General features: G+C 49.9%; 1 protein-coding gene across 1 annotated transcript in view; it reads left to right on the top strand.

Annotated features, from left to right (window-relative positions):
- Positions 1–741: 741 nt before the first annotated feature.
- Positions 742–22,066, top strand: part of LOC123765904 (dynein intermediate chain 2, ciliary) — a 77,887-nt gene continuing 56,562 nt past the window's right edge. Inside the window, exons 1-2 of the mRNA XM_069337201.1 lie at positions 742–840; positions 17,535–17,751. Of these exons, the coding sequence (XP_069193302.1) occupies positions 784–840; positions 17,535–17,751 (274 nt within the window). The 5' untranslated portion in view covers positions 742–783. The remainder of the gene's footprint in view (positions 841–17,534; positions 17,752–22,066) is intronic.

Genomic DNA, 22,066 nt, shown 5'->3' with positions numbered 1-22,066 from the left:
GGAAATCTTCCCTATCGATTTTATCAATGCCTGTTACTATTTTGTATGCAGTGATCATATCACCTTTTTCTTCTGTCTTCTAGTTTTGGCATATCTAATGCCTCTAACCTCTCCTCGTAGCCTTTGCCCTTCAGTTCTGGGAGCCACTTAGTAGCGCGTGTGTGTGTGTGTGTGTGTGTGTGTGTGTGTGTGTGTGTGTGTGTGTGTGTGTGTGTGTGTGTGTGTGAGCGCGCGTGTGTGTACGTGTGTGTGTGTGTGTGTGTGTGTGTGTGTGTGTGTGTGTGTGTGTGTGTGTGTGTGTGTGTGTGTGTGTGTGTGTGTGTGTGTGTGTGTGTGCGTGTGTGTGTGTGTGTGCGTGTTGTCCCCATGAGTGCGTGTAAGCATCAGGTGTAAGACAGGTGGGCAGACAGGTGGCCACCATCGACCAGCGGACACTTGCCCGCCACTTCTCAAGCGTCACCTGCTCCGTCCCTCAACACACCAAACTTACTCACACAAACACCCCAATAAATATACCCAAATATATATATTTTTGCAACACTTCCGTTCTTACTAAAGACAATTGAGTTCATGTGCGACAGATGGAGAGTTTTGGTCTTGGCAGTAGTGAAGGAACGTTTACAACAAGACAATATAACCTGCCAACTGTAGGTAGTAACGAGAGGGGGGGGGGGGGGCGACGGCAACACTGTTGTGGCGTGGTCTGCGCCGCGAGCGAGGTTAGTGTCGCCGCGAGGCCTGGTCAGGTCGCCCGCGAGTGTCGCGCCGCCAGGGGTGAGAGTCATGAGGCCAGGTCAGGTCGCCTGGGTGAAGCAGCGCTTCGTCGCCACCAATATTAGGGTTAGTTCTCTTGTAAGCCCTTAACTGGTCGACTGGGTCTACACTACTGGGTCTATAGAAACGTCCTGTAAGCCCTTAACTGGTCGACTGGGTCTACACTACTGGGTCTATAGAAACGTCTTGTAAGCCCTTAACTGGTCGACTGGGTCTACACTACTGGGTCTATAGAAACGTATGTAAGGAATCGTTCAGGACCCTGTACACCACTTATGCCAAACCAATCCTGGAGTATGAAGCTCCAGCTTGGAGTCCATACCTAGTTAAACACAAGACAATGTCAAAGAAGATTCAGGGGTATGCCACCAGACTCGTCCCGGAACTCAAAGGTATGAGATACGAGGAAAGGCTAAAAGAGCTGAACCTCACGTCCTTGGAAGACAGAAGAGTAGGCAAGATATGATAACCACCTACAAAATTATGAGTGGGAATTGACAGATTGGACAATGACAAACTCTTTAGCACAGATGGAACACGAACAAGGGGACACAGGTGGAAACTTTGTAGCCAGATGAGCCACAAAGACATTACAAAGAAGTTTTTTCAGTGTCAGAGTAGTTAACAAATGGAATGCATTAGGCAGTGTTGTGGTGGAGGCTGACTCCATACACAGTTTCAGATGTAGATATGATAGAGCCCAGTAGGCGCAGGAACCTGTACACCAGTTGATTGACAGTTAAGAGGCGGGACCAAAGAGCCAGAGCTCAACCCCCGCATGTGAGTACTAGTCCTGCCTGGAGGCCTTGTCTGGTCGATTATTCTGCTCTTCTCTAAATATAAATTACTGGAGATTAAATAAGCTATAAAAATCTTGTTCGTAAATATATAAATAAACTTCTAAATCAATTACATAAACTCAATATAATAAAAGTTACAAAAGCACGTTTATATTGTGTTGTTGATCTATGTTGTTATAACCCTTGTTGTGGTGAGGTGACGCAAGTGTTTGTGCTTGACGCAACAGCTGGCTCCCCCGTGCCCTCAGGTGACAGTGTATCAGGCTCCCCCGTGCCCTCAGGTGACAGTGTATCAGGCTCCCCCGTGCCCTCAGGTGACAGTGTATCAGGCTCCCCCGTGCCCTCAGGTGACAGTGTATCAGGCTCCCCCGTGCCCTCAGGTGACAGTGTATCAGGCTCCCCCGTGCCCTCAGGTGACAGTGTATCAGGCTCCCCCGTGCCCTCAGGTGACAGTGTATCAGGCTCCCCCGTGCCCTCAGGTGACAGTGTATCAGGCTCCCCCGTGCCCTCAGGTGACAGTGTATCAGGCTCCCCCGTGCCCTCAGGTGACAGTGTATCAGGCTCCCCCGTGCCCTCAGGTGACAGTGTATCAGGCTCCCCCGTGCCCTCAGGTGACAGTGTATCAGGCTCCCCCGTGCCCTCAGGTGACAGTGTATCAGGCTCCCCCGTGCCCTCAGGTGACAGTGTATCAGGCTCCCCCGTGCCCTCAGGTGACAGTGTATCAGGCTCCCCCGTGCCCTCAGGTGACAGTGTATCAGGCTCCCTCGTGCCCTCAGGTGACAGTGTATCAGGCTCCCTCGTGCCCTCAGGTGACAGTGTATCAGGCTCCCCCGTGCCCTCAGGTGACAGTGTATCAGGCTCCCTCGTGCCCTCAGGTGACAGTGTATCAGGCTCCCCCGTGCCCTCAGGTGACAGTGTATCAGGCTCCCCCGTGCCCTCAGGTGACAGTGTATCAGGCTCCCCCGTGCCCTCAGGTGACAGTGTATCAGGCTCCCCCGTGCCCTCAGGTGACAGTGTATCAGGCTCCCCCGTGCCCTCAGGTGACAGTGTATCAGGCTCCCCCGTACCCTCAGGTGACAGTGTATCAGGCTCCCCCGTGCCCTCAGGTGACAGTGTATCAGGCTCCCCCGTGCCCTCAGGTGACAGTGTATCAGGCTCCCCCGTGCTCTCAGGTGACAGTGTATCAGGCTCCCCCGTGCCCTCAGGTGACAGTGTATCAGGCTCCCCCGTGCCCTCAGGTGACAGTGTATCAGGCTCCCCCGTGCCCTCAGGTGACAGTGTATCAGGCTCCCCCGTGCCCTCAGGGGACAGTGTATCTAAGGTGCCAGTCTTCTCTTTGTGTGCTGGTGTCCCGCGCCTTAGAACATGTCTCTCTCTATATATGTTACAACTTGTATTGGACACGTTGAGAACCTGCGATGATATCCGCGGGTATTTGTAATGGGCTTGGCACAGTGTAAATAATGGCACACAATTTGCCACATATTAGGCTTATTGTCCAGAGGGGGGTGGGGGGGGGGCGGTACACCGCTGTATCAATATTTCCTTTACTGCTAAGACTTATCTGTTAATATCTCGAAATTTCGGTGATGTTTCTCTTGTGTGAAGTAACGGTCATGATATTGATTCTTGCACGAGACCAGTCTGTGCTCGGAGACCACTCTTACCCCTCTTGGTCAGGAGGCAGCCCCCGCCAGACCACCAGGAGACAGCCCCCACCAGACCCCCAGGAGACAGCCCCCGCCAGACCCCCAGGAGACAGCCCCCGCCAGACCCCCAGGAGACAGCCCCCACCAGACCCCCAGGAGGCAGCCCCCGCCAGACCCCCAGGAGACAGCAACCGCCAGACCACCAGGAGGCAGCCCCCGCCAGACCACCAGGAGACAGCCCCCGCCAGACCCCCAGGAGGCAGCCCCCGCCAGACCCCCTGGAGACAGCTCCCGCCAGACCCCCAGGAGACCGCCCCCACCAGACCCCCAGGAGACAGCCCCCGTCAGACCCCCAGGAGGCAGCTTCCGCCAGACCTCCAGGAGGCAGCCCCAGTCAGACCCCCAGGAGACCGCCCCCACCAGACCCCCAGGAGACAGCCCGCACCAGACCCCCAGGAGACAGCCCCTGCCAGACCCCCAGTAGACAGCCCCTGCCAGACCCCCAGGAGACAGCCCCCACCAGACCCCCAGGAGACAGCCCCTGCCAGACCCCCAGGAGACAGCCCCCGCCAGACCCCCAGGAGACAGCCCCCCACCAGACCCCCAGGAGACAGCCCCCGCCAGACCCCAGGAGACAGCCCCCACCAGACCCCCAGTAGACAGCCCCTGCCAGACCCCCAGGAGACAGCCCCCGCCAGACCCCCAGGAGACAGCCCCCGCCAGACCCCCAGGAGACAGCCCCTGCCAGACCCCCAGGAGACAGCCCCCGCCAGACCCCCAGGAGACAGCCCCCGCCAGACCCCCAGGAGACAGCCTCCACCAGACCCCCAGGAGACAGCCCCCCCACCAGACCTCCAGGAGACAGCCCCTGCCAGACCCCCAGGAGACGCTGGGACGAGGCGCACTTTAATAGAGTTTAGTAAATGAATTAAATTTGTAAATGTTGTGTATCAGCGCCGGTAGTAATCTTTATATCAACACACCATTGTTATTGTGTCAATATGTGAGGGAGAGTGGTGAGGCGTGTGAGAGTGTTGGTGAGCTGTGCTGCTCACGCCTGCTGCTGTGCCCTGAGCAGTGTGGTGCTGTGGCTGCTCACGCCTGCTGCTGTGCCCTGAGCAGTGTGGTGCTGTAGCTGCTCACGCCTGCTGCTGTGCCCTGAGCAGTGTGGTGCTGTGGCTGCTGACGCCTGCTGCTGTGCCCTGAGCAGTGTGGTGCTGTGGCTGCTGACGCCTGCTGCTGTGCCCTGAGCAGTGTGGTGCTGTGGCTGCTGACGCCTGCTGCTGTGCCCTGAGCAGTGTGGTGCTGTGGCTGCTCACGCCTGCTGCTGTGCCCTGAGCAGTGTGGTGCTGTGGCTGCTGACGCCTGCTGCTGTGCCCTGAGCAGTGTGGTGCTGTGGCTGCTGACGCCTGCTGCTGTGCCCTGAGCAGTGTGGTGCTGTGGCTGCTCACGCCTGCTGCTGTGCCAACACTCACCACAGCACAGACTCAGCCACACGTTCTGGTTCTCTACTGTTACAAAGATCGATTCATTCTCTGCTTCCTTGAAATACGAAAATGTGGTGCGACATTAACTTATAATGGCGGGAGGCCGGTGAGGGCGCGGCCAGGCCCACGCCACGCACGCCAGCACGCACTCTACCTCTCACACGCACTCTACCTCTCACACGCACTCTACCTCTCACACGCACTCTACCTCTCACACGCACTCTACTACTCACACGCACTCTACCTCTCACACGCACTCTACCACTCACACGCACTCTACCTCTCACACGCACTCTACTACTCACACGCACTCTACCACTCACATGCACTCTACCTCTCACACGCACTCTACCTCTAACACGCACTCTACCTCTCACACGCACTCTACTACTCAAACACACTTTGCTACCATATGCACTCTGCCACTCACACGCACTCTGCCACTCACACGCACTCTGCCACTCACACACACTCTACTACTCACACGCACTCTACAACTCATGCACACTCTACTACTCACACACACTTTACTACTCACACGCACTCTACTACTCACACGCACTCTACCACTCACATGCACTCTTCCACTCACACACACTTGAAAGAATAATTAGGCTAAGACTTGTTGAGCACCTGGAGAGCATTGGGTTTGTAAACAATCATCAACATGGGTTCTGGACAGGGAAATCATGCCTAACAAACCTTTTAGAATTCTATGATAAAGTAACAAGGATAAGACAGGACAGAGAAGGCTGGGCAGACTGCATATTTCTTGACTGCCAAAAGGCCTTTGATACAGTACCGCACATGAGACTGCTATACAAACTTGAGAGGCAGGCAGGAGTAAGCGGAAAGGCCCTAGTATGGGTGAAGAACTACCTAACAGGAAGGAGCCAGAGGGTAATGGTAAGGGGCGAGAAGTCGGACTGGCGAACAGTAACAAGTGGAGTACCTCAAGGATCGGTGCTGGGACCAATCCTCTTTCTAATTTACGTAAATGATATGTTTACAGGAGTGGAATTATACATGACAATGTTTGCGGATGACGCAAAATTAATGAGAAGAGTTGTGACAGACGAGGATTGTAGGATCCTCCAATAGGACTTAAACAGGTTGCAGAGATGGTCAGGGAAATGGCTACTGGAGTCTAACACAAGTAAATGTAAAGTTATGGAAATGGGATCAGGTGATAGGAGACCAAAGGGACAGTACACAATGAAGGGGAACAGCCTACCTGTAATGACTCGAGAAAGAGACCTGGGAGTGGATATGACACCTAATCTAACTCCTGAGGCACATATAAATAGGATAACGACAGCAGCGTACTCAACACTGGCGAAAATTAGAACTTCATTCAGAAACCTAAATGAGGAGGCTTTTAGGGCGCTTTACACTGCCTACGTGAGACCAGTCTTAGAGTATGCCGCGCCATCATGAAGCCCCCACCTGAAGAAACACATAAAGAAACTGGAGAAGGTTCAGAGGTTTGCGACGAGGCTTGTCCCAGAGTTACAAGGGATGGGATATGAAGAGCGTCTGAAGGAACTGAACCTTACGACACTAGAGAAAAGAAGGGAGAGAGGAGATATGATAGGGACATATAAAATACTCAGGGGAATTGACAAAGTGGAAATAGATGAAATTTTCACACGTAATAATAACAGAACGAGGGGACATTGGTGGAAACTGGAAACTCAGATATGAGTCACAGAGATGTTAGGAAGTTTTCTTTTAGCGTGAGAGTAGTGGGAAAATGGAATGCACTTGGGGAACAGGTTGTGGAAGCAAATACTATTCATACTTTTAAAACAAGGTATGATAGGGAAATGGGACAGGAGTCATTGCTGTAAACAACCGATAGCTGGAAAGGCGGGATCCAAGAGTCAATGCTCGATCCTGCAAGCACAAATAGGTGAGTACAAATAGGTGAGTACACACTCTTCCACTCACACGCACTACCACTCACTCTACCACTCACACACACTCTACCTCTCACACGCACTCTACTAATCACACGCACTCTTCCACTCACACGTAGCGAGGACAGAAATGAACTGAGACTGAGAGCTGGTTGAGAGTGAGTCCGTTGCGTCACCTCGTAGAGACATGACTGACCATCCGCCTGCCTCCAGTCCCAGGCACGCGTCATACCCCAGCAGCTAGGTGCCCAGCTGGGTATGTGTGCCCAGCATACCATGCGACCATCATAGTATACCACCCACGCTGAGGGAGAGGACAGGTGACCATGCCACAAGCGACCTACGGGAGCGAGGGAGAGTGGGAGCGCACAGGAGCGGACTCCTGTGAGCTGCCAGCACCACACAGGAAGATGCTGCTCAGACTGGCTCCCAAGCTCAGGCCTCGGCCTCGCCTCCACGCCAACCACAGCCTCGCCCTCCAGGTGAGCACTCTATTGCCCCCTCATGTTCCCGCCGCCACCAGTGACCTCATGCATCGCTGTAGCTGCTGTAGTGCTCTATTACCTGACACACTACCAGCCACTGTAGTACTCTATTACCTGACACACTACCAGCCACTGTAGTACTCTATTACCTGACACACTACCAGCCACTGTAGTACTCTATCACCTGACACACTACCAGCCACTGTAGTACTCTATCACCTGACCCACTACCAGCCACTGTAGTACTCTATCACCTGACCCACTACCAGCCACTGTAGTACTCTATCACCTGACACACTACCAGCCACTGTAGTACTCTATCACCTGACACACTACCAGCCACTGTAGTACTCTATTACCTGACACACTACCAGCCACTGTAGTACTCTATTACCTGACACACTACCAGCCACTGTAGTACTCTATTACCTGACACACTACCAGCCACTGTAGTACACTATCACCTGACCCACTACCAGCCACTGTAGTACTCTATTACCTGACACACTACCAGCCACTGTAGTACTCTATCACCTGACACACTACCAGCCACTGTAGTACACTATCACCTGACCCACTACCAGCCACTGTAGTACTCTATCACCTGACACACTACCAGCCACTGTAGTACACTATCACCTGACCCACTACCAGCCACTGTAGTACTCTATCACCTGACACACTACCAGCCACTGTAGTACTCTATCACCTGACACACTACCAGCCACTGTAGTACTCTATTACCTGACACACTACCAGCCACTGTAGTACTCTATTACCTGACACACTACCAGCCACTGTAGTACTCTATCACCTGACACACTACCAGCCACTGTAGTACACTATCACCTGACCCACTACCAGCCACTGTAGTACTCTATCACCTGACACACTACCAGCCACTGTAGTACACTATCACCTGACCCACTACCAGCCACTGTAGTACTCTATCACCTGACCCACTACCAGCCACTGTAGTACACTATTGCCTGACACACTACCAGCCACTGTAGTGCTCTATTACCTGACCCACTACCAGTCACTGTAGTACACTATTGCCTGACACACTACCAGTCACTGTAGTGCTCTATTACCTGACACACTACCAGTCACTGTAGTACTCTATTACCTGACACACTACCAGCCACTGTAGTGCTCTATCACCTGACACACTACCAGTCACTGTAGTGCTCTATTACCTGACACACTACCAGCCACTGTAGTGCTCTATCACCTGACACACTACCAGTCACTGTAGTGCTCTATTACCTGACACACTACCAGCCACTGTAGTACTCTATTACCTGACACACTACCAGCCACTGTAGTGCTCTATTACCTGACACACTACCAGCCACTGTAGTGCTCTATTACCTGACACACTACCAGCCACTGTAGTGCTCTATTACCTGACCCACTACCAGTCACTGTAGTACACTATTGCCTGACACACTACCAGTCACTGTAGTGCTCTATTACCTGACACACTACCAGTCACTGTAGTGCTCTATTACCTGACACACTACCAGTCACTGTAGTGCTCTATTACCTGACACACTACCAGCCACTGTAGTACACTATTACCTGACACACTACCAGCCACTGTAGTACACTATTGCCTGACCCACTACCAGCCACTGTAGTGCTCTATTACCTGACACACTACCAGCCACTGTAGTACTCTATTACCTGACCCACTACCAGTCACTGTAGTACTCTATTACCTGACACACTACCAGCCACTGTAGTACACTATTACCTGACACACTACCAGCCACTGTAGTGCTCTATTACCTGACACACTACCAGCCACTGTAGTACTCTATTACCTGACCCACTACCAGTCACTGTAGTACTCTATTACCTGACACACTACCAGCCACTGTAGTACACTATTACCTGACACACTACCAGCCACTGTAGTGCTCTATTACCTGACACACTACCAGTCACTGTAGTGCTCTATTACCTGACACACTACCAGTCACTGTAGTGCTCTATTACCTGACACACTACCAGCCACTGTAGTACACTATTACCTGACACACTACCAGCCACTGTAGTACACTATTACCTGACACACTACCAGCCACTGTAGTGCTCTATTACCTGACACACTACCAGCCACTGTAGTACTCTATTACCTGACCCACTACCAGTCACTGTAGTACTCTATTACCTGACACACTACCAGCCACTGTAGTACACTATTACCTGACACACTACCAGCCACTGTAGTGCTCTATTACCTGACACACTACCAGTCACTGTAGTGCTCTATTACCTGACACACTACCAGTCACTGTAGTGCTCTATTACCTGACACACTACCAGTCACTGTAGTGCTCTATTACCTGACACACTACCAGCCACTGTAGTGCTCTATTACCTGACACACTACCAGCCACTAGTACTCTATTACCTGACACACTACCAGCCACTAGTACTCTATTACCTGACCCACTACCAGTCACTGTAGTACTCTATTACCTGACCCACTACCAGTCACTGTAGTACACTATTGCCTGACACACTACCAGTCACTGTAGTACTCTATTACCTGACACACTACCAGCCACTGTAGTGCTCTATTACCTGACACACTACCAGCCACTGCAGTAGTGAGTTGCGACCTGGTCGCTGAGGGATGCAGATATGCCGCCTGACCTCTCCTGTTGTTGGTGTCTCAGACTCGCGTGCGGCTCTCACGAGTGCCCGGCTTTCCCTGTGTAATGGGGGATGTCCTTGCCCCTTGTGATGCGGTCTAGGACGATTGGGATTGAGCTTTCAGGCCATGTGGACTACCCTGTCGTGGATACCACCTTGTTTGACGTGTTAGGCATTGACATTCATGGCGTCCAACTGATCAAGATGCATCAGGCCGTGGTTAGGTTATATACTGAGGAGGGTTATTGGGACTTTCTGCAGTGATTTGCTCTGCTACGTACGTCAGCATTCATGGCGCCTCTATCGAGTTCCTTGAGGTGTTGTTAGGACGCAATTTCGAGCAGTTTGGGTGGGTGGTGTCCGTCCAGATGAATACCATATCCTCCGATCGACTGAAGGGCGTCTAGAACGGCATTCGGACATTGGAGATGCGGCTCAAATCTGACATTCCAACGTCAGCTAAGTTGAATGGGCTACTATCTATTTGTGTACTATGCCCGGCAGCTGCTGACCTGCTTCCGCTGCGGGATATCAGGGCACCAGGCTGCAGGATGCTCTGCGGGCGTCGTCGAGTGGGTGAATTTCTTCCACGAGGACTCCTAGCATGAAGTTGTGGATGTGTCCAGGGACGCTACACCTCCACGGGAGACTGCTGTAGGGGATGTGGCTGGTGGGGTTAGTGCATCGGTCGTTGTGCCGTCGTCTTCTGTGTTCTGCGGCCGCTGTGAGTGTTGTGTCCGTGGTTCAGGTGGGGCGTGCAGCTCCTCCCCTGCCTCCCTCTCCTGCGGCTGTTGTGGATGATCCCCATGTGGCTTCGACATCTGGTGGCACGCCTCTTCTGCCTCCTCATTCTGCGGCTGTCGTGGACGCTTCTTCTGTGACTTCGGAATCTGCTAGTGTGCTACCTGTGCCTGCCGTGCTGGTGGGGTGTGAGGGAGTTCGCGGCCTCCTGTTGTATATGGGCCGGTGCCCCTTGTGGTCGCCGCCACTGAGGTTTTACGTGGCTTTGGATTGCATGCCCTTGCACGGCTTCCCTGCGCTTTTGGGGAGTCGGCTAATGTGGGGGGGGAGGAAAGTTTCGATGACCTACAGCTGGACCCTAAGTGTTCGAGGCGTTCTGTGGATGCTACTGCTCCTGTGGGTACCGACTGGATAATGTGGCTGAGTATGGTAGTTCCGTGTATTCAGCCAAAGAGGACATTCCTGGGATGCCTGGTGGTGGTGCGGCGGTGGTAGTGGCGGAAGTACATACTGCGGTGGCGCCTGGTGGTGTAGGGGCTTCTATGCTAGCTCCTGTCTACTTCCCAGCTCCCCCAGCTGTGGGCTTCCCGGAGTGGTACATTGTTGTACCTAGTGTGTCCGATGCTGAGAACAAAGACTTGGTGTTTCGGAAGGATGCTGCTTCCCAAGCCGTGATGTCGGGCTCTGTGTTGCGGCGTTTTGTCTCATTATCTTGTGCAACCACCACATTCGTTGCGTATGTGTCGCCCTTCTGCCAATAATGACGTTCCACCGTTTCCAGCTGGCTGGGATGAGTACTGGCGGTATCGTCAGAAGTATCCTCGGGCTGACTATCCTACTATGTACCATATGGAAGATTATGTGTCCGATTCAGAGTGACCTGCATCCGTTATTTTGTTTGTGTTTGATGAAAGTTATTGCGTTGTTGTGTTCCTGTGAATATATGCGTACTTGCATGTATTTGTGCTGAGTACAATATGTGCTTTTTGTTAGGTACTTAGTAATATGGCTGTTGCATTGTGCTTTGTGGTATGTTCATGCCCTTTGTTTTATAGTAAATATTTTATTTTATGTAGCATGCTTGTCATGCAAAAAAAAAATTGTCACTGTAGTATAGTATTACCTGACACACTACCAGTCACTGTAGTATAGTATTACCTGACACACTACCAGTCACTGTAGTATAGTATTACCTGACACACTACCAGTCACTGTAGTATAGTATTACCTGACACACTACCAGTCACTGTAGTATAGTATTACCTGACACACTACCAGTAACTGTAGTATAGTATTACCTGACACACTACCAGTCACTGTAGTATAGTATTACCTGACACACTACCAGTCACTGTAGTATAGTATTACCTGACACACTACCAGTCACTGTAGTATAGTATTACCTGACACACTACCAGTCACTGTAGTATAGTATTACCTGACACACTACCAGTCACTGTAGTATAGTATTACCTGACACACTACCAGTCACTGTAGTATAGTATTACCTGACACACTACCAGTAACTGTAGCAAAGGTAACAGTATTACCTGACACAGTATTAACAGTATTAAACAGTATTAACAGTATTAAATAGTATTAAACAGTATTAACAGTATTACCTGACACACTACCAGTCACTGCAGTACCCTGTTCTTCATTTGAACAAACGCTTGCTGATGTTCCTGTTCTTCATGGTAATTAAAGGTGTGTAATGTTTGTGTTCTTCATGGTAACTGAAGCTAGCTAATGTTCCAGTTCTTTATGGTAGCTAAAGCTAGCTAATTTTCCTGTTCTTAATGGTTACTAAATCTAACTAGCAACACTTGGAACCCGGCTCTGACTTCAGTCAAAGTTAATGCCATCAAGAACGACACCCCACGACCTACCCTGAAGTTGTCATTCTCTATGGCTTTTGCAGCGACTCAAGCAGTGGAAAACGGCTTCAGATGCCTTGACATATCAATCACTCCGAACACTGTAAAAAAAGAATGATACCTCTTCTTACATCAATGCTTTAAGTGTTATAAGTACGAACACAGCACAAGGAACTGTGAACTCGCAGAAGGAAAGTGCAGCATCTGCACTGATGATCATCACTACAAGGTCTGCCAGTCGACCACCCAACTGTGGAGGACCACATACCGCTTTCTCCTTGGACTGCCTCACAAGAACTGAAGAAATTAAAAAGTCGATATCCGTCAGGACAACCACCAATCAGTCCGTGAGCTTCAACATCCAGGCCACGACGTTACCAACGCTCCCCAATTCCTTTGCTACGACGACAGCCACACCAGCCCAGCCCCCCCTTCCCCTTGGGCCACACCACACAGGCGATGGCACCCCAGCCCACCAGCACTTCAACTAACCAATCAGCATCCCTTCATCGCCACCAGCTTGGTCCCTGTACTGATCCACCTTGCAGAGAAGTTGGCAGGAACAGATATCGCCAAGTAAGTGAAGATACTCAACAGACTACGTACGCTTCAAACGTACTCCCCAAGATGTCGGTCCCATTGGACCTACCACAGACTCCACAAGCCACTTCAACTCATCCAGAACAGATCCCAACACCAGCAGCAACCGAAGCAACAACGGAACCAGCAGCAACAATACAAACGACACCCCTGGCGGCGGAGCCAACAACAGTGGTAGCAGCACTAACGACTCAGGCACCAGCCACTGAACTGACCCACTCCACTCCAGACCTGACAGACCATAACCCAATGGCAACCTCAACTCCCTCTGCCGGCATGCGCTGAAAAACTACAAAGACAAAACAAGTTCGCCTTCTATGTTGCTGCAACAGCAACACTGCCAGTAACTGAACCAGCCGATAACGAGGACCTTGACGTCAACTATATCAAACCCAGAGACCAAGGAAAGGGAGGGAGTCAGAACACGTCCCTGTTATGGAATCTTCATCGACGATGAAACGTTCAAGGATAACTGCAGTATAAGACGACAGCTGGCCCTCCAGTGCAACCGGATCATCGCCAAAAACAACCCCGACAAATTCCCTCACCGAATGTTTGTCCACGCTGGCACAATGATTCTCTTCATGGACCTCTCTGTCCTAAAGTTACAATACTACGATCCGAGATACAACTTTGGGAGGCCACAACCCCCCATTCTCTGAGGAAACTGACGGACCTCCGCTGCCGGAGGTGGCGTGTGGACTATTCAAGCATCCCTACACCGATGATAGAACATAATATCTCAGTCAATAGAAGAAAAGGTTCACCAACTCATTAGGGAAGACGCCTCCTCCAAGCCAGACAGAGCACCTCACCTAAACCAGGACAACCGCCACACCACTGGACTCCTGCCACAGAATAAAAACTCAAGATCAACACTAACAACAAAGCTCCAAGCCAAGATCAAATCATCATGTCATCCCATGGTGGATAGGCCACTCCTCGTTCACCATGCAAATCGTCTCCAGGAATTTCATCTCAGTACCCCTCTTCTTCCCTCATCTTTTCCAAGCCCTTTCGACATGAAATCGGAAAAACAAGCTAATTTTCCTTCTTCATGGGAACTGAAACTATTTTCCTGTTCTTCATGGGAACTAAAGCTTGCTAATGGTCCTGTTCTTCATGGGAACTAAAGCTTGCTAATGGTCCTGTTCTTCATGGGAACTAAAGCTTGCTAATGGTCCTGTTCTTCATGGGAACTAAAGCTTGCTAATGGTCCTGTTCTTCATGGGAACTAAAGCTTGCTAATGGTCCTGTTCTTCATGGGAACTAAAGCTTGCTAATGGTCCTGTTCTTCATGGGAACTAAAGCTTGCTAATGGTCCTGTTCTTCATGGGAACTAACGCTACCTAATGTTCCTATTATTTTTGCTTTCCGAAACAATTGATCAATTGCCTGGTCAGGTTCGGTGAGTGGTCTTTCAGCTGTGGCAGCTTTCTAGCAGTGTGCTCTCTCTAGCAGTGTGCTCTCTCTAGCAGTGTGCTCTCTCTAGCAGAGTGCCCTCTCTAGCAGTGTACTCTCTCAAGCAGTGTGTTCTCTCTAGCAGTGTGCTCTCTCTAGCAGAGTGCCCTCTCTAGCAGTGTACTCTCTCAAGCAGTGTGTTCTCTCTAGCAGTGTGCTCTCTCTAGCAGAGTGCCCTCTCTAGCAGTGTTCTGTCCCTAGCAGTGTACTCTCTCAAGCAGTGTGTTCTCTCTAGCAGTGTGCTCTCTCTAGCAGAGTGCCCTCTCTAGCAGTGTTCTGTCCCTAGCAGTGTACTCTCTCAAGCAGTGTGTTCTCTCTAGCAGTGTGCTCTCTCTAGCAGAGTGCCCTCTCTAGCAGTGTTCTGTCCCTAGCAGTGTGCTCTCTCAAGCAGTGTACTCTCTCTAGCAGTGTGCTCTCTCTAGCAGAGTGCCCTCTCTAGCAGTGTGCTCTCTCTAGCAGTGTGCTCTCTCTAGCAGAGTGCCCTCTCTAGCAGTGTACTCTCTCTAGCAGTGTTCTCTCACTAGCAATGTTCTCTCCCTAGCAGTGTTCTGTCCCTAGCAGTGCTATCTCTTGCAGTGTACTCTCTCTAGCAGTGTTCTCTCACTAGCAATGTTCTCTCCCTAGCAGTGTTCTGTCCCTAGCAGTGCTCTCTCTAGCTGTGTGCTCTCTCTAGCAGTGTGCTCTCTCTAACAGTGTGCTCTCTCTAGCAGTGTGCTCTCTCTATAAGTGTGCTCTCTCTAACAGAGTGCTCTCTCTAACAGTGTGCTCTCTCTAGCAGTGTTCTCTCTCTAGCAGTGTTCTCTCTCTAGCAGTGTTCTGTCCCTAGCAGTGCTATCTCTTGCAGTGTACTCTCTCTAGCAGTGTTCTCTCTCTAGCAGTGTTCTCTCTCTCTAGCAGTGTTCTGTCCCTAGCAATGTCCTCTCTCTCTAGCAGTGTGCTCTCTCTAACAGTGTGCTCTCTCTAGCAGTGTTCTCTCTCTAGCAGTGTTCTCTCTCTCTAGCAGTGTTCTGTCCCTAGCAATGTCCTCTCTCTCTAGCAGTGTGCTCTCTCTAGCAGTGTTCTGTCCCAAGCAGTGTGCTCTCTCTAGCAGTGTTCTGTCCCAAGCAGTGTGTTCTCTCTAGCAGTGTGCTCTCTCTAGCAGTGTGCTCTCTCTAGCAGTGTGTTCTCTCTAGCAGTGTGCTCTCTCTAGCAGTGTGCTCTCTCTAGCAGTGTGCTCTCTCTAGCAGTGTGTTCTCTCTAGCAGTGTTCTCTCTCTAGCAGTGTGCTCTCTCTAGCAGTGTGCTCTCTCTAGCAGTGTGCTCTCTCTCTAGCAGTGTGCTCTCTCTAGCAATGTGCTCTCTCTAGCAGTGTGCTCTCCCTAGCAGTGTGCTCACTCTCTAGCAGTGTGCTCTGTCTCTAACAGTGTTCTCTCTCTAGCAGTGTTCTCTCACTAGCAATTTTCACGCCCTAGCAGTGTGCTCTCTCTAGCAGAGTGCTCTCTCTAGCAGTGTTCTCTCTCTAGCAATTTGCTCTCTCTAGCAGTGTGCTCTCTCTAGCAGTGTTCTCTCTCTAGCAATGTTCACGCCCTAGCAGTGTTCTCTCTCTAGCAGAGTGCTCTCTCTAACAATGTTCTCTCCCTAGCAGTGTTCTGTCGCTAACAGTGTGCTCTCTCTCTATAGCCGTGTTCTCTCTCTAGCAGAGTGCTCTCTCTAGCAGTGTTCTCTCACTAGCAGTGTTCTCTCCCTAGCAGTGTTCTGTCCCTAGCAGTGTTCTCTCTAGCAGTGGTCTCTCTAGCAGTGTTCTCTCTCTAGCAGTGTGCTCTCTCTAGCAGTGTACTCTCTCGAGCAGTGTGTTCTCTCTAGCAGTGTGCTCTCTCTAGCAGTGTGCTCTCTGTAGCAGAGTGCTCTCTCTAGGAGTGTGCTCGCTCTAGCAGAGTTCTCTCTCTAGCAGTGTGCTCTCCCAGCAGTGTGCTCTCTCTAGCAGAGTGCTCTCTCTAGCAGTGTGCTCTCTCTAGCAGAGTGCTCTCTCTAGCAGTGTGCTCTCTCCAGCAGTGTGCTCTCCCAGCAGTGTGCTCTCTCTTGTAGTGTTCTCTCTCTAGCAGTGTGCTCTCTCTAGCAGTGTTCTCTCTCTAGCAGTGTTCTCTCTCTCTAGCAGTGTTCTGTCCCTAGCAGTGTTCTCTCTCTCTCTAGCAGTGTTCTGTCCCTAGCAATGTCCTCTCTCTCTAGCAGTGTGCTCTCTCTAGCAGTGTTCTGTCCCAAGCAGAGTGCTCTCTAGCAGTGTGCTTTTTCTAGAAGTCTGTTTTCTACAATAATAATTTTCTAGGTGTGTGCAACTCAAGCATAATGTGCTGACTATAGCGTGATGTGCTGACTATAGCGTGATGTGCTGACTATAGCGTGATGTGCTGACTATAGCGTGATGTGCCGACTATAGCTTGATGTGCTGACTATAGCGTGATGTACTCACTATAGTGTGATGTGCTAACTATAGCATGATGTGCTGACTATAGCGTGATGTGTTGACTATAGCGTGATGTGCTGACTATAGCATGATGTGCTCACTATAGCGTGATGTACTCACTATAGTGTGATGTGCTAACTATAGCATGTGCTGACTATAGTGTGATGTGCCGACTATAGCGTGATGTGCTCACTATAGCGTGATGTGCTAACTATAGCATGATGTGCTGACTATAGCGTGATGTGCTGACTATAGTGTGATGTGCTGACTATAGCGTGATGTGCTGACTATAGCGTGATGTGCTGACTATAGCATGATGTGCTGACTATAGCGTGATGTGCTGACTATAGCGTGATGTGTAGACTGTAGTGTGATGGGCTGACTATAGCATGATGTGCTGACTATAGCGTGATGTGCTGACTATAGCGTGATGTGCTGACTATACCGTGATGTGCTGACTATAGCGTGATGTGCTAACTATAGCGTGATGTGCTGACTATAGCATGATGTGCTGACTATAGCGTGATGTGCTGACTATAGCGTGGTGTGCTAACTATAGCGTGATGTGCTGACTATAGCGTGATGTGCTGACTATAGCATGATGTGCTGACTATAGCGTGATGTGGTGTCTCTAGCAGGGTGTCCGGGAGCCAGACGTGGTCATCCGCCTGACCTCGGCGAGCAGGAGGAAGAACAACGAGGTGTCGTACGACTTCCGCACAGGAGAGTACGAGGCCGTGTGTGTGGACGACCCGCTCCTCCACCTCCTCACCCTGCCCTCTCGCATCGTCCACAGGAGCGAGGCGCCCCCAGCACCCCTCCTGCTCCCCCCAGCCCTCCTAGACACCCCAGGTACCTGCTCTTGTGGGGGCCCTCCTCTCTCTTCCTCACTCTGCTGTGGGGCACTCCTGTGTCTCTTCCTCACTCTACTGTGGGACGCTCCTGTGTCTCTTCCTCACTCTGCTGTGGGACGCTCCTGTGTCTCTTCCTCACTCTGCTGTGGGACGCTCCTGTCTCTCTTCCTCACTCTGCTGTGGGACGCTCCTGTGTCTCTTCCTCACTCTACTGTGGGACGCTCCTGTGTCTCTTCCTCACTCTGCTGTGGGACGCTCCTGTCTCTCTTCCTCACTCTGCTGTGGGACGCTCCTGTGTCTCTTCCTCACTCTGCTGTGGGACGCTCCTGTGTCTCTTCCTCACTCTGCTGTGGGACGCTCGTGTCTCTCTTCCTCACTCTGCTGTGGGACGCTCCTGTGTCTCTTCCTCACTCTGCTGTGGGACGCTCCTGTCTCTCTTCCTCACTCTGCTGTGGGACGCTCCTGTCTCTCTTCCTCACTCTGCTGTGGGACGCTCCTGTGTCTCTTCCTCACTCTGCTGTGGGACGCTCCTGTCTCTCCCTCACTCTGCTGTGGGGCGCTCCTGTCTCTTCCTCACTCTGCTGTGGGTCAAGGGGAGGAAATGAGAGGGATGATTGGGGAAGGGAGTGAGGGGGAGGGTGAGGAGAAGGGAGTGAGGGGGAGGGTGGGGGAAGGGAGGGAGCGGGAGGGTGGGGGGAAGGGAGTGAGGGGGAGGGTGAGGAGAAGGGAGTGAGGGGGAGGGGGAGGAGAAGGGAGTGAGGGGGAGGGTTGGGGAAGGGAGGGAGTGGGAGGGTGGGGGAAGGGAGTGAGGGGGAGGGTGGGTGAAGGGAGTGAGGGGGAGGGTGGGTGAAGGGAGTGAGGGGGAGGGTGGGGGAAGGGAGTGGGAGAGAAGGAGGAGGAAGAGGGGGATGATAGTGGGGTAGGTGGAAGAGCGAGACTACTTCGGGTAGCCAAGAATGGTTGAGAAGGGTGTAACCTCGGGAGAGTGCACCCATGACTCACTGAGTCAGAAGGGGGGGGGGGGGGGGTTACACTGTTGTGGGAACGTCTTGTGTGGACCTGTTCCCAGCTGGTTCAGCCAACTTGGTCAGCACATCAGGGCATCAGCTGCCCATGAGGTACAAAACAACTCTCAAGCTGCACCATTAAGTTGTTTGTCAAGAGCATCAGGATTACTCATGAACAGGAACACGCTGACTGGGGCAGAAGTCAGAAAATATTTCAATTAACTCTAGCTGAATCTGAGGTGACAGGCTGATCTTACCAGGACGTTCCTTTGGTGAGTCATGGGTGCACTCTCCCAGCGTTACAAGGGGGGGGGGGGTTCCAGCGATAAGGGGTAACGTGAACAAAGAAAAAGAGACCCGAGCATAGCTGGGTAAACTTCCTCTTAGTAGATAATAATAATAATAATAATAATAATAATAATAATAATAATAATAATAATAATAATAATAATAATCATCTATTTAAATAAAAATGGAAATATTCGTTTGTTCATAATCGCTAATCTTTTTAAGTTCTTCACCGATTGCTTTAAAATTTTCACGTATCGTTCCATTCTCATCCGAGCGGGGTTTTATGTACATACTATATAGATGTCACGTCTGTGAGTGGAAAAAACATGATTTTTTGAAAAATGGTGTTTTTCATGTGACGGAAATCTTCGAAACCTCTTTACCGATTGCTTTAAAATTTTGACACATCATAGCCTTCGAATAGGCGCGTGTTTTTACATACTTACTATATACATGCCTCATCTGTGACAAGTAAAAACATGTTTTTTTTTAAAACAGTGCCATCTGTTGGACGTATGAGAAACACACGCTGTAATCTCCGAAAGTTCTTCACCGATTGCTTTGAAATTTTGACACGTTCCATTCGAATATGCGCATGTTTTTATATACCTACTACATACATGCCACACCTGTGACAGGTAAAAACATGTTTTTTTTTAAAACAGCACCATTTGTTGCACGTAATAGCAACATACACACTATTCTAAATAAGTTACGATTCCATTTCAGTGTTTCTGATTGCATTGATAAATTAAATTTTCATAGATTATGATTTATTTTCAATTTGATTTCATTATTTTGTGACATTGCATTGGAATTGAGCTGTTTTGTTTACCGTTCATTTCGTAAGTGCAAGTATAGATGCCACACCTGTGACAGGTATAAACATTCTTTTTTTAAAAAAAAACACCATCTGTTGCACGTAAGAGCAACTCACACTATCCTACATATGTTACGATTCCATTTTAATCTTGAGAGGTTATCTTGAGATGATTTCGGGGCTTTAGTGTCCCTGCGGCCCGGTCCTCGACCAGGCCTCCACCCCCAAGAAGCAGCCCGTGACAGCTGACTAACACCCAGGTACCTATTTTACTGCTAGGTAATAGGGGCATAGGGTGAAAGACACTCTGCCCATTGTTTCTCGCCTGGGATCGAACCCAGGACCACAGGATCACAAGTCCAGCGTGCTGTCCGCTCGGCCGACCGGTGGTTACAAATGTTTCCGATTGCATTGGCAAATTTAATTTTCTTAAATTTCGATTAATTTTCATTTTGATTTAATTATTTTGGGTGACATTGCATTGGAATTGAGCTGTGTTGTTTACCGTAACGTTCATTCCGTGAGTATAGTTTATTTTTTTTTTTTAAGTTTTATATTTAGTTTTTTTTAAACTGTTTTTCTTATATTTCAGTGATGGGAACATCAGATCATTTAAGAATGCATCGGATGAGGGAATGGGGAATGGTGGGGGGAACGAGGGGACAGAGTGTGAGATGGTGAGGAGGACGACGAGACAGGGAAGGGGGTAATTGTGGGGTGGACTAGGGGACGGGGGAGGGTAAATGGTAGGGAGGACGAGGGAACGGTGGTGTGGAGAATGGTGGGCAGGACAAAGGAACGGGGTATGGGTGAATGGTGGCGAGGACGAAGGGACGGGGAAGGGGAGAATGGTGGGGAGGACTGGGAGACCGGGGAAGGTTGCTGTGGCTCAGTAACTCACATGCGTTCCGGAGCCACAGCAACGTGTGGCCGGGTACGGCTAGTTATAAATAAAAATGTAAATGTTCGTTTGTTCAAAATCGATAATCTCCGAAAGTTCTATTCACCGATTGCTTTGAAATTTTCATACAACATTCCATTCGCATCCAAGCGGGTTTTTATATACATACCATACAGATGACACATCTGTGAAGGAAAAAAACTTTTTTTTTTTTTTTTTAACTGACATCTCATGTTTTTCAGTTGAGGGAAATCTTCGAAACCTCTTTACCGGTTGCTTTGAAATTTTGACGCAATGTTACATTCGAAAAACACGTCTTTTTCGTTTTTGTTTATCTACTATATACTTGACTCACCTATGACAGGAAAAAACATGTTTTTTAAAAACAGTGCCATCTGTTGGACGAAAGAGCAACACACACTGTAATTTCTGAAAATTCTTCACCGATTGCTTTCAAATTTTGACACAATGTTCCAATCAAATACGCGTGAGTTTTTATATGCTTACCATAAAGATTCCACACCAGTGACAGGTAAAAACATGCTTTTTTTGGAAAAACAGCGCCATCTGTTGCAGGTAATAGCAACACATGCTATACTAAATATATTACGATTCCATTTCAATGTTTCCGATTGTATTGACAAATTGAATTTTCATAGATTTTGATTTATTTTCATTTTGATTTAAATATTTTGTGTGACATTGCATTGGAATTGAGCTGTGTTGTTTACCATACCGTTCATATTGTGTGTTTAGTTTATCATTTTTTATATTTTTTTTCATTTTGTGTTTTAACTGTTTTTTTATATTTCAAATAATCTGATGGGGACATCAGGTCATTTGATGTTCCCAATTTCCTTATGGGAACATCAGATCATTTGAGAATGCATCAAACGAGGGAGTGGGGAATGGTGGGGTGGATGAAGGGATGGGATTAAGAGATGGTGGGGAGGACGAGGGAACAGGGGAATGGAGAATGGTGGGAAGGACGAGGGAACAGGGAGAAGGGGGGGGGGATGAACGGTAGGGAGGACGAATGATGGAGGAGTGGGCTATGGTAGGGGAGGAAGAGGGGGATGGTGGAATGGGGAATGGTTTGGAGGACATAGGGGCGGGGGAGGAGGGAATGGTGGGGAGGACGAGGGAGGAAGGAAATGGTGGGAGGACAAGGGGACGGGAGAAGGGAGGTGAGGCGGGGAATGGTGGGGGAGGATTGGGAGACAGGGGAAGGTTGCTGTGGCCGGGCACAGCAAGTAATACTACTACTACTACTACTAATAATAATAATAATAAC

Source organism: Procambarus clarkii, chromosome 37, assembly GCF_040958095.1.
Source record: "Procambarus clarkii isolate CNS0578487 chromosome 37, FALCON_Pclarkii_2.0, whole genome shotgun sequence".
NCBI lineage: Eukaryota > Metazoa > Arthropoda > Malacostraca > Decapoda > Cambaridae > Procambarus > Procambarus clarkii.
Note: the sequence above shows the minus strand (reverse complement) of the source record. Positions and strands in the feature narration are given on the sequence as shown.